General features: G+C 43.9%; 1 protein-coding gene across 1 annotated transcript in view; it reads left to right on the plus strand.

Annotated features, from left to right (window-relative positions):
* The first annotated feature begins 13,112 nt into the window (after positions 1–13,112).
* The window catches only part of LOC141134080 (uncharacterized), a 94,003-nt gene continuing 89,072 nt past the window's right edge, over positions 13,113–18,043 (plus strand). The window contains exon 1 of the mRNA XM_073623667.1: positions 13,113–13,467. Coding sequence (XP_073479768.1) covers positions 13,113–13,467 — 355 coding nt within the window. The remainder of the gene's footprint in view (positions 13,468–18,043) is intronic.

The following is an 18,043-nucleotide window of genomic DNA, read 5'->3' on the forward strand; positions in this document are numbered from 1 at the left end:
CAAATTATTTGAAATTAATCAGTGTAAGGAAATTATTGGAGTAGATTTCAAACAGCTGCTAATTTATCCAGGACTGGTTGGCCCAGCAAATTTAGCCCAAGAGCTGATGGTTTGATGCTAACCTGTATGAAAGCCTTGTCAAGATAAAGCCTTTGCTGTCCAAAAAGAACATTAGAGGAAAATTACAGTTTGCCATTGAACATACAAGCAAAGGCTAGACCTTCTTGAACAATGTGTTGATTACTACTTGGTCACAGTAACAGTAGACACATTTGCTGTAAACCAAATACATTATTTCAGGAGAAATACCTCATAACAACTGTAAAGCATTATGGTGGTAGTGTTATAATGTGGGGTCGTTTGCTGCTTTAGGGCCTGGACAGATCACAGTCATCTATCCATTTTGCATAATATTAAACTGCACTTGATGACAATGTTAGGGTGTACATACAGGGTGTGCCAGATGTGCCTGGGCACACCCTAATCACCCTGTGTGGGTTGATTCCCCCTGTTTAGACCCCTGATATTCCACCAAAGCCCCCTTAAAAATAATTTAATAAATAAAATTAAAAATAATATTTATAAAAATAAAAAGATAAAAAAATAAAAACTACAGACACTATCCACTGCCATATTGACACCAATCTCTACCCTACTGACACTGTTCACTGCTCTACTGACACCCTCAGTATATATACACATGCACACACACACATATGTGTTTGAGCTTTGGGGTGCACACCCAAATGCAATAGGCTGTGCACACCAGTGTATGTTGAAACAGTCAACAATTTCCAGGTAACCATGCATCTTGCCTTCTGTCCCTTTCCTGCACTACATGGTAGCCCTACCATGGAGTGCATAGCCACAAGCTCAGAAGACTATTTGGCACAAATAATTTAAGGGCCAGCTTGTTCAAACCCCAATGAAGCCACCTGTTTTGGACTTTAAAAATATATTGGAAAAGTTGGTGCAGCTTATAATATATGAAAGGAAAATATCCTTGTTGGTTGTTGTAGGTTGTAGGTTTTAGTCTGATGTCTTTCAGACAGAAAGTGAGGACACATTTTCCAAATTGAGCCAACGAAAGCCATAAGAACCCAATAAAGATTCTACTCCTGCTAAACCCGTTGATCCACCAAAACCTAAGCTGTCTGTTTTAGGTAGTTTGAACTATATACTTGGTGTATATCTCTTGACATTGCATAGAGGTGTTACTAGGTTAGGGGCACATGAATCAGGTCGCCTTGTAAAAACCCCAGGACTAAAAGCTGACAAGGAACATGTTGATAGAAGGAGAGAGATGAGCTCATCACTCTGTTTCTGTTGCTCTTTCACTGTCAATCACAGGTTGGGGATGGGGAGGTGACCTAGCTATGCTGCTTACCTACAGCAGAGAAAAGTCAAGTCACCAACCTAGCTATGCTGGCAGAACCGTGTAAATTTTAGGACTCAATTTGCAGAGCAAGTAAACAGCTCCTATCTATGTATTTTGTGTTTGTAGTTATTTGCCTGAAGTTCACAGAAATGGCCAGAAATGTTCATTTGATAGAACATTAGTAATGAAAACCTGGATAAAAGTTATTTTTCACTGAACATTAGTATTTTTTGTTTTACAGATGGTTACTCCAAGACCCCAACTGAATAACTAGACTATACCTCGAGCATTTCATCCCTTGACATAATTGCTAAGCTTTGGTTCAAAATATCCTGAATATTAGATGGAGAGTTTTTGCTCAAGAAATAAAATAAAAAAACAGCAATATTCCTTTAGGTACTAATCCAATATTCAGCACATATCAAAAATATGCTAAGTTACTGTGATTTTTTTTACTTGCCTAAAATATATCTATAGCTAAAAACTGTTTGTGTCTCTTGTAGGGTCACCCTTATTTTTCCTAGGGACATTTGTCACTGGGACTAAAAGCAAGTGATAGTGCAAACAGGAAAGGAGGGTTAATCTTCCAATAGAGGCACTTATCACAATGACACTGTTTTGGAGAAGATTTTGATTACTTTGGGGAGATCTCCCTTCAATCCCTGTTGTGTCTCAAAGGAAAACAATTAAAGGGAAATTTCCCCAATGGGAACACAAATGGCACATAAAAAAACCTGTCAGGTGTTTAACCCTTCCCTATTAAAAAAAAAAAAACAGTTTTGGCTTTAGATATTCTTTCATTGGAAAAGTGGAGAAGAATGGAGTGGAAAACCTTTGTTATTTCACTTGCTTATATAAGAGCATTATGCAAAAAGGAGGATAAAAAAATGAATGTTTATGCATTTTACCTTTGGTAGTAATATCTAATAATTGATGTGGTACCTAAAAATACCTACTCAGTACTGTATAAGTATTAAAAAAAATATATATATGTTTGCTAACATATTTTAAAAATTTGTTATAAAGGTTGTACATAGGTAAAAAAGTTAAAAATTTTTAACAATTTATGCAAGAATATTTATTAACTTATTTGTTAATTTGTTAAATTATTAATGTATTAAGCAATTTATTAACTTTGTAATGTATTTTATTACCATCATTGTATTTAAGCATTACAATGTAATATAAGTTGAAAAAAAACAATCTCCTTTAGGTAAAATATGTGCATTGCATGAATTTTATCTGCCTTTTTTTGAATATTTATACATTTTTCTGTTTTAAAGAAATGGAAGTTGGTTTCACAACTTCTCCTTTCAGGTTGATATCTGAACAGGAGGGTCTGCCTTCATTACAACCACCTACACAATCTGCATCCCCTAAAGGGTTAGTTCACCTTTTCACTAGAAATTAAAAAGTGAACTTACTTACTAAACCTTCCAGCACCCCCAGTACTTGCTGCAGTTACCTCCCTTGATGATTATCTTTTGTCACCCATGCCAGCTGGTGTAGCAGTTCAAGCATCTGAAAATTCCGTACACAGCCTGGAGGTTGTGTAGCATCATAATGTTCGCAATGATGGGTGGGCATTGATCAATGCCGGCAGATGACCGCACTGACAATGAGAATCTCTTTGAGCCCTCTTTGTTTCAGTAAAGCGTCCTGGAAAAAAAGAAGGGTGCAGAAGAGCTTGGCTTTCAAATACCCACACTGCTACATCAGCTAAAGTTGGCAGTGAAAGATAATCATCCAAGGAGGTAAGTGTAGCAAGGACCAGGGGTGTTAGGGAGGTGTTGTGTGATGGTTCACCTTTTCATGTTTTGTGAAAAGGTGAACAAATTAGGGTTGCACCGATACCAGTATCGGTATTGATGCAGATACTAGGCATTTGCACGGGTATCAGTACTCGTGCAAATGTACCATGGCCCAATACCTTCTGGCTTCTTTTTTTTCAGTTGTCAGCGGGGTTTCCCCACTAACAGCTAAAATGTAAAAAAAAGAATGCCGGCAATTATTGGTTGTTAAGGAGCGGAGCCTCCGCAGCCTTAACAACCAATGGCATTTCAGCCATCCGCCACAAGGGTGACACCATTAGGTAGCACTGTGGTACTTTTGGAGGGGGGAAGCCGTGCCGATGTTCATTGACCGGCCGTACACTAACAGACAGCGGAGAACTACAGCTCCCATTATGCAGTGCAGGCCTCACGCTTTGAGCGAGCTTGCTAGATATTGAGCCTTGGAGCTCTCTCATTGCTGACTATGACTGCTGTAGCGGGGCTATGAAAGTGAGTATGGAGTATGGTCCCGAGTGAGGGCAGCACTGGCAGAGATGGGGCAGAACAGGACAGCAATGTCTTCCCAGACCCTGCAGCTCCTCCAGCATCAAGGAGTGCTGGAGCTGCTTGTCTTCAACTTTTCTGCTCATCCTCACCATCTGGCTCTTCAGGCTTCTGCATGAGAATGGAGGGGCCATGTTGTATGGTGAGTGCATGGGCCGGCACTGCAAGGGTTAAACCTGGGGGGCAGATTACATAGACAGGAAAGAGAAATCTTCTGCTGCATAATCATAACCCCTGTGCTTCTTTATCCTCACTTATCCCCCTACCCAACTCTCTCCCCACACCCTGCCCTTACTTACCTGCCTACACCCGCCCACACTGTCCTCAGTTACACCCCTACTGCCCAACACCCCCGAACTCCCTAACCCTGCCCCCCTAACTCCCAAATGACCCCTCTACCTACTCTTCCTAGGCAATAGGTATCAGTAATTGGTATTGGCGAGTACTTTAAAAAAGTAACGGTACTCGTACTCAGTGTTACAAAATGGTATCAGTGCATCCCTACTACAAAAACTTTAAGGAGACATCTTAAGGAAAGCAGGAATGAGACTTCTATGGGAGTTTTGTACACCAACTCTATAAGCAAAACATATAGGTTGCCATGTTGTGAAAAAGCAAAATTGTCAACTTTAGAAAATGACAATAACTACATATTGAAAAAGAGAGGTCATATTTAATATTATTAAAAGTCCTTTGAGTTTATTTTGCTTTTGTGGGAAGTCATTTTTTTCCTTTAAATAAAATATTTGCTGATTTGTTGGTCACTCAATATTTATTGTGTAGATATTTTTTTCTAATGCTGTTATATATGTTTTATATATTTTAAATAAAAAAAGAAAAAGAAATAATTTTTAAGTCTTTTTGTATTATTTGAAATTTGATTTGATCCTAAAATTTGCTTTCCTGACACTTTTCACACTGTCAAAGAAAATATCCATCAATGAAATCCAGATCAACCCCTTGCAAAGTCCCTTCCCGGTTGCTACACTGACCAGCATGATCACTGTAATAGAGTTTTTTTTAATACTGTTGCTGTATATTTAGTTATATCAAAATACATTTCTTCAAAGATGTACCCTGTTTCCCTGAAAATAAGACCTAGCGTGATTGTCGGTAATGGCTGCAATATAAGCCCTACCCCCCAAATAAGCTCTACCCTGTTTCCCCCAAAATAAGCCCTACCCTGAAAAGAAGACCTACAAGGACTTTAACTAGGGCTTATTTGGGGGATAGGGCTTATATTGCAGCCATCACCGACAATCACGCTAGGTCTTATTTTCGGGGAAACAGGGTACATATACTGATAGACTACTAATAGATACTTTAGAACTAATACTTTAATACTTTAGAACTAATGAACTCAAATTTGACTGGAATTTTCAGAGTTGAAATTTGATGACAAAATAAAGTATTTTGGATTTCTTCTTCTATCAGTTCTAGGAGGGCTAGTACCACTTGATTATTAAAATACATATTATGCTCCTTAAACTAGTACATGAAAATATATATTTTTGAGTGGAAATATTTAAAAAATAGCTTGCTCTTACTTTCTAAGCTTATTTAAAAAAAAAAATCAGTTCCGCAGCAATATACTGTATGTGCTAATGTCGTCCCTAGTTTGTGGATCCATAATACCATATTTGGAAAAAAAGAGGACCTCATACCTGCAGAAGTCAAAGGGAATAGTCACCAGTATTGGCAGTGGTCTTCCTGCAGTTATTATGTTTCAACAGAACTGCTACGTTGCTAGTGGCAGACTGTATCATACAGTGTATGTGATGTTTTGATTTTTCCTATTGTTCCACTCCAATTGTAATGCAAGACGTAAGTTATGGCTTAAAACTGATTAGATAACTTAAATAAAAGCATTACCATCCACTAAAAAGATGTGGGTGGCCAATGCAAACTCGACAAAAAAAAAGAAAAAAAAAGAAGATTAATATTCAATAATGGAAAATACTGGGGAATATATAAAAGTAATTTGGATGACTACTTATTTTACTTGCAACCCCACCACACGTGTTAAAAGTAGGCCCCAAAAGACATCTACATGTATCTTCAATTATCTTCCAGAGCACTAAATTTGCTATGGAAGCTTCCAAACCCAAAGGTAGAATTCTAGCAAGACCGTACCCCATGCATCAGTGGAATACTCTTATAATCTCTGAAATAGAAAGAATTACATTGTACCCCTACTCATTCACCAAAAAAAGTGTCAAAAAAGAAAAACATGAGGAAACAGTTTTTGACAATTCCGGTTTTTTTTTAAATAAAGTGTCCCACAATGTAACTCCATCTTCAATCACAGCGCTGACGGAGAGAAAAAAAAACCCTGAAAAACTTCACCTCGATGGGAGGCGTCCCGCCGACTGCAGCCTTTTTTGCAATGACAGCTCTTATATAACCAAGGGCGGGAAAACCAGGTGATATAACCGGTTGACCCCGCCCCCTTCTGACATCATGCAATGTCATGGGATGCCTCCCATTGAGGCAGAGTTTCTCCGTTTTTTTTTCGGGTCCGTCAGGCGGCGTGATTGAAGATGGATGGACATGGCGGGACACTGTTCCAATAATACACTTCTCCACAGTTGCAACCAACACACCACACACTTAAATTATAGGCAGCACATACGCATTATGATATTTCCAAAAGGAATAGATCACAGCTTCTTGTTGCCAGAAGCAATCCCTTTAAGGAAGAACCTCTGTTGAAGCATCAGTAAGGTTGTCACTTTCCAGGGCCAACAGATATATAGTGCAGCTGTGTGAAAGAAGTGCTCACCACAGGATCCAGAAAAAGTCATATAGTGTAGTATTTTATTAAAAAACTGGGCTCAGCAAACAAGTATTAAAAACAAGTATTCAAATACTCACAAAGATGCTTGACACATAAAGGACTATGCGGCGGCATGACGTCAGCACTCTTAGCTCTGCTCAATGCGTTTCATGCTCTAGAGCATCCTCAGGGGTCAAAGAGTGATGATTGTTGCATGTCTGATATATATACACACTTCAATAAATCCACAATGGTGTTGCATACTTTCACCATATTACCGAAGTCCAGCGGCCATTTTGCCGTAGATCAAACTTATTCAAATAGATTGTGAATGGACATCATTGCAACCTAATCCGGTCGCCATATTGTCGAAGTCTAGTGCCCATTTTACCATAGGATAAACACATCTACATATATTTGGCCACTAGATGTGTAATAAATACCGCCCGCCATTTTGACTTGGTCTTTTGGCCATTTTACAAAGCACACAATATAGCCAAAATAAAAAAGAGGAAAAAAAAACATATAAAAAATATTAACAAAGGAAAATATATGGCCAAAAACAATAAGTCTCTTGTCAGTATTATCCATTAATAAAAATATGAAAATAAATCTGGAACAGACTTCAACAAATAACAGTGGCCACACATGATATAAAGCCACGCAAGGCAATATAGTATCTAAAAATAAATATAAAAGCAGAAGTTGCCAGATCAGTTGAACGCGTGGCGTGTGTGCTTTGTAAATGGGCGGCATTTATCACACATCTAGTGGCCAAATATTTGTAGATGTGTTTGTCCTGTGGTGAAATTGGCCCTGGACTTCGACAATATGGTGACTGGATCAGGTGGCAATGATGTCCATTCACAATCTCTTTTAGATGCGTTTGATCTAAGGCAAAATGGCCACCGGACTTCGGTAATATGGCAGACGGATACAACATCATTGGGGACATATTAAAGTGTGTATATATATATATATGACATGTAACAATCATCACTCTTTGACCCCTGAAGATGCACTAGAGCCTGAAATGCATTGGGCGGAGCTAAGAGTGCTGATGTCACACCGACGCATGGTCCTGCATGTGGCGGATATCTTTGTGAGTTTTTGAATACTGTTTTTTAATATTTGTTTGCTGAGCCCAGCTTTTTAATAAAATACTACACTATATGGGTATTTCTGGCTCCTGTGGTAAGCACTTCTTTCACACAGCTGCACCATATATCTGTTGGCCCTGGAAAGTGATGGCCTTACCAATGCTATTACCAGAGGTTGATCATCCTTAAAGGGACTGCTCCTGGAAACAAAAAGCTGTGATCCATTCCTTTTGGAAATATCATAATGCTTATGCACTGCCTATAATTTAAGCAGCCACATCTTCTAGTGAGTGCGATGTGTTGGTGGCGGTTGTCACTGTGGAGAAGTGTAATATTGGAACTAGACCATCCAGATACATATATTTTAAAGGACACACATCCACATATTTTATATTTTTTTAATTCACATTTATTTATCATTCTTAAATGGACTAGTTACGGGATATACGGATGAACTGAATTGTATATATATCATTCATATATTATTCACTTATGTCACTTCAAGGGACAGTAATTATTTATTTATTTTGACTTTGAATTTGATTACATATCATTCACACATTATTATTCCATGTCACTTAAAGGGTTAGTAATGATTTATTCACGTTGGTTTTTTAATGGATATATCAATTGTATATGTTAGTATTTTTATTAACTTTGTGTTTGAGTGCATCACTGTTTTTACTATTTTTTACTGAGAAGGTTTAGTTTATTGACATTTTAGTGCTAGTTGTTGTTTTTTCCGCTAAGCGCTGACTTTACATCTTTCATACATTTTCAGGAAGGAAACAAGATAGCATTGGGTTGCCCAGTCAGTGTGATGAGTACAGGGTACATGTGCATTAATTTGAGTTTTAGCTTTTTTTGTGGCTGTAAGATGGATACTAGTGATTATCTGAACTGCCCTAGATTCAGTTCAAAAAGCATATGGCGCACTTCAAAGAAGCTTGGATTGTTCAACCCAAACTCTATTAGAATAAATGGGAGCTGGATCTGTCAAATTAACCGCTTCCCGCCCACGCTATAGCTGAAAGACGGCTACAGCATGGGCTTAATTTAAAGGGACGGTGTACATGTACATCCTCCCATGATCGTGCTGCCTGTACCCCCCATGCGGAGCACAGGCGGCACACTCTGTAATCACTGAGTCCTTCGCACTCAGCTGATCACAGATAAGGGTAAAGGGCCAATCACGGCTGTGTCCAATGACCTGACCTGATCAAGGAAGTAAACACAAGCTGGTTATCGCCTTTTCTTTCCTCTTGCTGACAGCATGATGGTAGAGGAGAGCCAATAACCGGCTTGTGTTAAAAAGACATCAGCACTGATAATCAGGGCACCGATTATCAGTGTCCTGATTATCAGTGCAGTCCCAACAGTGCCCACCAGTGCTGCCAATCAGTGGCCATCAGTACCTCCTCAGTGTCACCCATAAGTGCCCCACAGTGCCGCCTATCAGTGTCGCCCATCAGTGCCGCCCATCAGTGCCCCCTATCAGAGCCCTTTCGTGCAGCCTATCAGTGCACCCTCATCAGTGCCTCCTCATCAATGCCCACCAGTCCCGCCTCATCAGTGCCACCTATCAGCGTCCATCAGTGCCACCTATCAGGGCCCGTCTCATCAGTGTTGCCACATCAGTGCCCATCAGTGAAGCCTATCAGTGCCCATCAGTGCAGCCTCATCAGCGCATATCAGTGAAGAAGAAAAATTACCTGTTTACAAAATGTTATAACAAACTATGAAAAATGTATTTTTTTTCACATTTTTTGTTTTTGTTTAGCAAAAAATAAAAAGCCCAGTGGTGAAAAAAAGATAAAAGACAAAAGAAAGCTCTATTTGTGTGAAAAAAATGATAAAAATGTCATATGGGTACAGTGTTGATTAACCGCGCAATTGTCATTCAAAGTGCGACAGCGCTGAAAGATTTAAATTGGCTTGGGCAGGAAGGGGGTAAAAGGGCCAAGTAGGCAAGTGGTTAAAAACACTCATTTTCTAATAGGCCAGAAGAGCTTAACAGCCAAAGTTCAGTCAAAACTTGTGATAGGTCTGAACTTTGAGCTCATCAATAATGGATAAAAAGAGAATGACAAATGGAAAAAAAACGAAAAAACAAAAATGACAGTTACCAGAACACAATGTGCAACATCCTTGTAGTGAGCAAATAGGAGGAGTAACCATCAGCACATAACAACCCTTTTATGTAATGTAGCACCCTCTACCTTAGGTAGGTAGGTGCTAGAGTAGTGGATTTGTTTTGTACTGTAGGCGCAGGTAAATTTAGGCAGGCCTATGCTGTGAGCTTTTAGATCTGGGGGCAGGGGAGTGGTTTAGTGTAGCAGCAGTTGACTGACATGTGCTTCAGCTCTTGGGCGCCTCCTCTGGTTTTCATAAGGTTCTGGAAAAGAGGCAGGGCAGAGAGATGGAGTGACATGGGGTGTAAGTGGGAGCCCTGACCAATCCCCAACTAGGACTGGCAGGGGGCAGGCCTCCTATATATACCCATGGTCAGCCTGCTGTGGGAGGTGTTGTCGAGTGGAAGAACCGAATGATGGAGTGTTAGACTGTCATGGTCTGAGGGAATAAAAGTGTAATATTCCTTTAAATTTCGTACCTTGGGCGTGTCTATAGTATGCCTGTAAAGGGGCGCATGTTTGCCGTGTTTGACAGTCTGACAGCAAAATGACATTTCTAAGTCATGTAAAACTATTTTCGCTAGCGCCGGCTATAATGAATTGTCGGTCCGGCAAAAGTTAATTGATGAAAACGGCATATAATTTCCCCACAGGGGAACCTCGAACCAAATCTTAAAAAATAAATGCGTGGGAGTCCCCCTAAATTCCATACCAGACCCTTCAGGTCTAGTATGGATATTAAGGGGAACCCCGCGCTAAAATTAAAAAAAAATGGCATGGGGTCCCCCTCAAAATCCATACCAGACCCTTATCTGAGCACGTAACCTGGCAGGCCGCAGGAAAAGAGGGGGGGATAAGAGAGCACCCCCCTCCTGAACCGTACCAGGCCACATGCCCTCAACAGTGGGAGGGTGCTTTGGGGTAACCCCCCAAAGCACCTTGTCCCCATGTTGATGGGGAGAAGGGCCTCATCCCTACAACCCTTGCCCGGTGGTTGTGGGGGTCTGCGGGCGGGGGGCTTATCGGAATCTGAAAGCCCCCTTTAACAAGGGGACCCCCAGATCCCGGCCCCCCTGTGTAAATTGGTAATGGGATACAAATGTAGCCCTACCATTTCACAAAAAAAGTGTCAAAAAGGTTAAAAAACACAAGAGACGGTTTTTGACAAGTCCTTTATTATTTTCTTCTTCTTTCCGCTTCTTCTTCCATCTTCTTTCTTCTGATCTTCCTTCGGTGTTCTTCTTCTTCCTCCATCTTCTTCTTCTCCATCTTCTTCTTCCTCCACTCTTCTCGTCCCGCATCTTGCTCCGGCTTCTTCTCCGCTCCGTCTGCATGATCCGCCTCAGCGGGAGTCGTGTGACGTTCTTCTGACACTTCTTATATAACAGGGGGGGCCACCCGCCCTCCTCTGACGCCATCCTCTGACGCAAGGGGACTTCACAGGGACTTCCCTATGGCTTTCCCCGTGTTGTCAGAGGGGGGGGGACAATAACTTGGATATTAACCTTTTAAATTAGCACTTTTGATTTCTCCCATAGACTTTTAAAGGGTGTTCCGCGGCTTTCGAATTTGCCGTGAACACCCCAAATTGTCCGCTATTCGGCAAACGGGCGAACAGCCAACGTTCGAGTCGAACGCATGTTCGACCCGAACAGACAGCCCATCCCTAGTGGCAGCCTTGCCAATTTGTTCCGGTGAGGCTCCAGACCTCTCAGCCCAAGAAGCAGACAAGGTTCTTGCTGAGCACGCAGTGACAAAAGGTGAAGGAACTTCCCTAATTTTGTAAGTTTCAGAAATAGCTTGCTTTATCAATCTAGCCAAGGTGGCTTTAAATGCACTCTTTCCTTTGTGTGCTCCTGAAAAGAGGACAAACAAGGCGTCTGTAAATGAGGTAAATGAGAAGAATTCTTCTAAAGTCTAAACAACTAAATTTTCTTTCTTGGTCGCCCTTTAGCGAACTACAAAAGGTTGGCAGTACAATGTCCTGAGATCTGTAAAATGTACTGGCCACTTTAGGCAGAAATCCTGGATGTGTTTTTAAAACAATCTGACCCTCAAAAATTATGAGTAAAGGCACCCTCAGTGAAAGGGCCTGTAACTCACTTACCCTATGAGCTAAGGTAATTGCCACAAGGAAAAATGTTTTTAAGGTAAGTAACCTAACTGAAATATCCTCTAGGGGCTCAAAAGGAAATTCTACCAGAATTTGAAGCACCAGGGACAGGTCCCAGGTTGGACAACTTCTAACCACTACTGGTCTGGACCTAGAAATTGATTTAAATAATCTAGCGAGTGGGATTTTCCAAGAGAGAAAATTGGAGAAAATCACTGATAGCTGCCCCCTGTACCTTTAAAGTACTAACTGAAAACATTTGTAGACACCCTCTTAAAAAAATTCCAAAATTGAAGGAACATCATGAGTTAATCTTTGATTTTCAGATAACCGTGAGTTACATTTCTTCCAGACCTTGGAGTATATGGCTCTAGTGACTGGTTTTCTGCAATTTACCAGGGTCTTGACTACTTTTGTCAGAGAACCCCTGGGCGCTTAGTATCTTTTCCTCAGATACCAGGCCGTCAAGCTTAAGGAAACCACCTGTGGGTGCGACACTGGACCCTGCGATAATAAGTCTTTTCTCTTTGGATAAATCAGTGGTGGCTCTGAGACCAGAGTCTGTAACAGGGAAAACCATGGCCTCTTGGGCCAAAAAGGGGCTATTAGGATAAGATCTGTTTTTTCTAGAAGAAACTTCCGAAGGACTTCTGGAATTAGCCTGATCAGCGGGAAGGCACAACAGAGGCTGAAAGGTCATGGATTCGCCAGAGCATCGATCCCCAATAATTGATCCTCTGGGTTCAGAGAAAAGAACTTCTCTGTCTTGCGATTGTTCTGATCTGTGAATAGGTCTGCTTTGGGACATCCCCATCTGTTGGTGAGACCCGAAAAGATTTTGGGATGAAAGAACCAATTGTCTCGACATACCCGATGAGTTAATCTGCCAGACAGTTTTGTGTCCCCTTCAGGTGCACTGCTGTAATTGAGGCTAGATTCCCTTCTGCCCGTGATAAAATCTCCTGGGCGATAGATTGAAGTTTAAATCCCTGTTTGTTGAGGTACGCAACAGTATCGATATTGTTGGATAGAATCTGGAGATTGTGACCCCTGGTTTCAGTCTGAAATGCCTACAAGGCTTTCTGAACCGCTAGAAGCTCTCTCTGATTCAATGAAGCTCTTGCTTCCCTTGAGGACTGTTCTCCCTGTGGCATTGTGTTGCTGAGATGGGCTCCCCATTCCCAGGAACTCGCATCCATTGTGATCATCTGGGATATCGGAATGGACCTCTTGTTAGGTAGAGGTGCGTCCTCCACCACCACAAGCTTCTTTTTACCATGGAGAGTAACAAGACCCTTGATTCCAGGGAACTTGTGTCTCCCCCCAGTTCCTTAGTAGAAACAGCTGCAATGGACGTTGATGAAATCTTGCCCATGGCGCTGCGGGAAAGCAAGAAGTCATCAGACCCACTGCTCTTGAAACTTCCCTCAGTGAGACCGACTGATTGGTCTGTAAGGCTGACATTGTGTGCATCATTCTTGAGACCTTTTCCTGCTGGTCTACTGAGCAAAATTCGTATCCCACATATGTCACTTTCTGGGCCAGAATTAAGGAAGACTTCTCTTTGTTTATTAACCAGCCTAGATATCAAAGGAAGTCCTGTACGGTCTGGAGATCTGCTAATAACTTTTGGTATGACTCTGCCACCACTATGAGGTCATCCAGGTAAGGGATAATAGTTATCACCTTTAACCTTAGCCAGCGCCTCCCTCAACACTTTTGTAAAGATTTGTGGGGCTGCAGACATGCCGAAGGGGAGGGCTTGAAATTGAAAGTGCCGAATCTCTGTTCCCATCTTGACTGCTAGTCTCAAGAGTCTTTGGAAGGCTGGATGAAAAGGGATGTGCAGATAGGCATCCCTCAAATCCAAAGTGGCCATGAAGCAGTATGGGTAAAGCAGGTTTTTGATTGAGAACACCGTCTCCATACAAAAGTGCTTGTACCTGATCGAACGGTTCAGAGACCGGAGGTTCAGGATAAGCTAATATTTTCCTGACGGCTTTCTGATGACAAATATATGGGAATAACATCGCTTGCCCTGATCCGACCGGGGAACCGGGATCAAGACCTTTTGATGTATCAAGTCTCCAATTTGGAGACCCAGGGCCCTCGCCTTTACCTGATCTTAAGGAGGAAAGTTAACCAATAATCGCTCTGGTGGCTGGCAAGAAAATTCCAGCCTGTACCCATTGGTCACTAGGTCCAGGATGAATGGACTTGAGGTGACGGCTGCCCACTGTGGGAGAAAAGCCCCCAATCTTCCTCCCACTGGGAGACATGAGTCACTGTGGCTTGGCGGGTTAAACAAGAAGACCCCTCTACCTCTGCCCTTGTGCCCTGTCCAGTGCTTTTTGGGCCTATTGTCCCTTTCTCTAGGACCTTGCTGCCTACTTTGGCCATGAAAAAACTTTCTGGCTGTTGGTTTTTTCTTATTCTCTGGAAAGGCCTTTTTTCTATCGGCCGTGCGTTCCAGCACCTCTTGCAAACCTGGGCCAAAAAGATGATCGCCTGTTAAGGGAAGACCACATAGGAAAAACTTTGAGACAGCGTCGCCTGACCAGGTTTTAAGCCATAGGCTTCTTCTGGCCAAATTCACTAAGGCCGATGTCCTAGCTGTCATTCTTACCGACTCTGCGGAAGAATCAGCCAAAAACCCCACTGTACAAAAGAGGAGAGGGAAAGATTTCAGAATCTGTTCTCTAGAGGTACCTGCCAACAAGTGTGTTTGTATTTGTGTCAACCATACTTCTAAATTTCTGGCTACACAAGTGGAGGCCAGAGCTGGTTTAAGATTCCCAATGGCTCTGTGAAGAGGGATATCTCCTCATTTATCCATCGGAAACCCAAAGTGTGCCCATATCGTCAAACGCTAGGTCCGAGTTTTTTAAAGCTTTTGAATGAGGTGCGTCTAACTTAGGATTTTTGTTCCATGGCTGCACTGTATCCTCTTCAAATGGAAACCTTCTTTTTAGGTTACCAGAAAAGAAAGGTTTTCTCTCTGGATTTTCCTTCAGCTTGATAGTATCAAGAAGGGAATTATGCACGGGAAAAACTCCAGACTTTTTCTTATGCAAACCTTTGTACATAAGCTCATGTTTAGACAATTGTACCTTCATATATCAAGTGTCGTATAGATAGACTTTAATAAGTCATCTACATCTTCCAATGATAACTTATACCTAGAGCCCCTTGCGGATTCTCTATACTTGGGCCCTGTATCTGACCCCGATTCTTCTGGAGAAGAATGGGTAGATCCGGCTTCAGCCTCCGAGTCTTCACTCTCCGCACTCTGCTGTGGAGTGCTAGGACCTGCTGAAGTCCTAACAGGTGATGGACCCTCTGAAGGAACTTGAATCTTATCAATCAGAGTTTTAAACTAGCTAAACATAGACGTAAGCTCATCTCTAACAGAAGTCAGCATTTTCTGACAGGAGACTACCGGGTCATCATTAACTAGGCTGTCTATACAGGTGCGGCAAACTACTTTGCTCCATGAGGAGGTCAATTTGTTTCCGCAAACCGCACATTTCCTTGTGGTGGCTGTGCTTGGGCCTTATTCTGAGTCTTGGCCTGCAAGAGAACAAATGACCCCAATGAATTTTATGCCACATACACTCCATAACACCCCATGCAGGAGGAAAGGAAAATGTGCCCCCTTCACCTAGTCCCTACTGGTTACAAGGGGGAGAACACTCACAGGATGTGCAAGTAAGCAAAACACACTTCAGAGAAACTATATTTAAAATGTTTGTGAAGGTGTCAGGAGATTAGTAGACCAGACTCTGTGGACTGCACAGAGATAACCCAAACGCATGTAAATGAATAAATAATATTTATTAAAAATAAGTGATAACTCAGAAAATACAAACAGTGCAAAACCAACACAACAAACCCACAGCAAACAATAGTATATACAGCAAGGGGAAATACCGGAATCACAGATGTCAGCCAGGCCAGGGTCATACACAGCAGGTAAGCAGGAACAAGGGATAAACCAGAAACATAAACGTTAGCCAAGCCAGGGTCATACACAGGAGGTCAGCAGATGGGTAAGGACGGGGAACCAGCAGGAAGGGGAGAGGATGGATGGTAAAGCTGCAGGGTAGGGATCCAAGGGAATCAGGAGGGACAAGAACAGGATGGGCCTGGGATAGGGATCGGATCAGAGCAGAGCGGGACAGAACAGGTTCACAATCAGGATACAGGCAGCAAAGTCAAGGCACAGGGAGAAAGATACCAAGGCGAGCATGTGAGGGCTTGCCGGGTATTTATAGGGCTGACTATAATTGGCTTCAAGTCACACCTGAGCGCAGCCAGTGTTGTCTGCTCCATACTGCCAGGATCCATCTGCTGGTGGACATCAGTACTGCGGCCAAAAGATGAAATGACACCAGCAGGGAAATATTCTCCTGACAGTTCAACACTGCCAGGAGACACCTGCTGGTGGACCCCAGTACTGCATGCCAAACGATATATCTTACCAGCGGATGGACCCTTTCCTGACAGTACCCCTCCCTAAAGGAGCGGCCTCTGGACGCTCCAACTGGTCTTAATTGTCCATGGTCTATGGCATCAGGCAGAATGGTGGAAGAAGGCATTTCAGGCTGGTCATCAGGCACATCCGGGCAGACGGCTGGCATGTCAGAGTCATTGAGCTGGGCAGCGGACAGGAACAAGCCGAGCTGGGCAGCAGACAGGAACAAGCCGAGCTGGGCAGCAGACAGGAACAAGCCGAGCTGGGCAGCAGACAGGAACAAGCCGAGCTGGGCAGCAGACAGGAACAAGCCGAGCTGGGCAGCAGACAGGAACAAGCCGAGCTGGGCAGCAGACAGGAACAAGCCGAGCTGGGCAGCAGACAGGAACAAGCCGAGCTGGGCAGCAGACAGGAACAAGCCGAGCTGGGCAGCAGACAGGAACAAGCCGAGCTGGGCAGCAGACAGGAACAAGCCGAGCTGGGCAGCAGACAGGAACAAGCCGAGCTGGGCAGCAGACAGGAACAAGCCGAGCTGGGCAGCAGACAGGAACAAGCCGAGCTGGGCAGCAGACAGGAACAAGCCGAGCTGGGCAGCAGACAGGAACAAGCCGAGCTGGGCAGCAGACAGGAACAAGCCGAGCTGGGCAGCAGACAGGAACAAGCCGAGCTGGGCAGCAGACAGGAACAAGCCGAGCTGGGCAGCAGACAGGAACAAGCCGAACTGGGCAGCAGACAGGAACAAGCCGAGCTGGGCAGCAGACAGGAACAAGCCGAGCTGGGCAGCAGACAGGAACAAGCCGAGCTGGGCAGCAGACAGGAACAAGCCGAGCTGGGCAGCAGACAGGAACAAGCCGAACTGGGCAGCAGACAGGAACAAGCCGAACTGGGCAGCAGACAGGAACAAGCCGAGCTGGGCAGCAGACAGGAACAAGCCGAGCTGGGCAGCAGGCTCCGGGTCATCGAGCTGGGCAGCAGGCTCCGGGTCATCGAGCTGGGCAGCAGGCTCCGGGTCATCGAGCTGGGCAGCAGGCTCCGGGTCATCGAGCTGGGCAGCAGGCTCCGGGTCATCGAGCTGGGCAGCAGGCTCCGGGTCATCGAGCTGGGCAGCAGGCTCCGGGTCATCGAGCTGGGCAGCAGGCTCCGGGTCATCGAGCTGGGCAGCAGGCTCCGGGTCATCGGGCTGAGCAGCAGGCTCCGGGTCATCGAGATGGACAGCAGGCTCTGGAACATTGGGACGAACAGCGAGCACCGTAAGGGCAGGCCGGATTACAGGCACCGGCTCAGCAAGCTGGGTAACGGACCCCGGCCCAGTGGGCTGGGTAACAGGCCCCGACTCAGCGAGCTGGACACCGGGCACTGGTTCGGCAAGCCGGATAACGGATACTGGCTTGACAGGCAAAGTGACAGACTTCGGTTTAGCAGACTGGGTAACGGGCACCAGTTCAGCAGACCGGGTAACGGGCACCGATTCAACAGACTGGGTAACGGGCATCGATTCAGCAGGCTGAGACACGGGCACCGAAACTCCAGGCTGAAACACGGGCACCGAAACTTCAGGCTGAGACACGGGCACCGAAACCTCAGGCTGGGATACCAACATCACGACATCAGGCTGGAAGACAGGTACCAGGATATCAGGCTGGAGGATGGACACATCAAACCGGAAAGCAGGCTCATCAGGCTAAACAGTGGGCGCATCAGGCAGAACAGCAGCTACTGGCACAACAGGCTGAA

The sequence above is a fragment of the Aquarana catesbeiana genome, linkage group LG03 (assembly GCF_042186555.1).
Source record: "Aquarana catesbeiana isolate 2022-GZ linkage group LG03, ASM4218655v1, whole genome shotgun sequence".
Classification (NCBI taxonomy): Eukaryota; Metazoa; Chordata; class Amphibia; order Anura; family Ranidae; genus Aquarana; species Aquarana catesbeiana.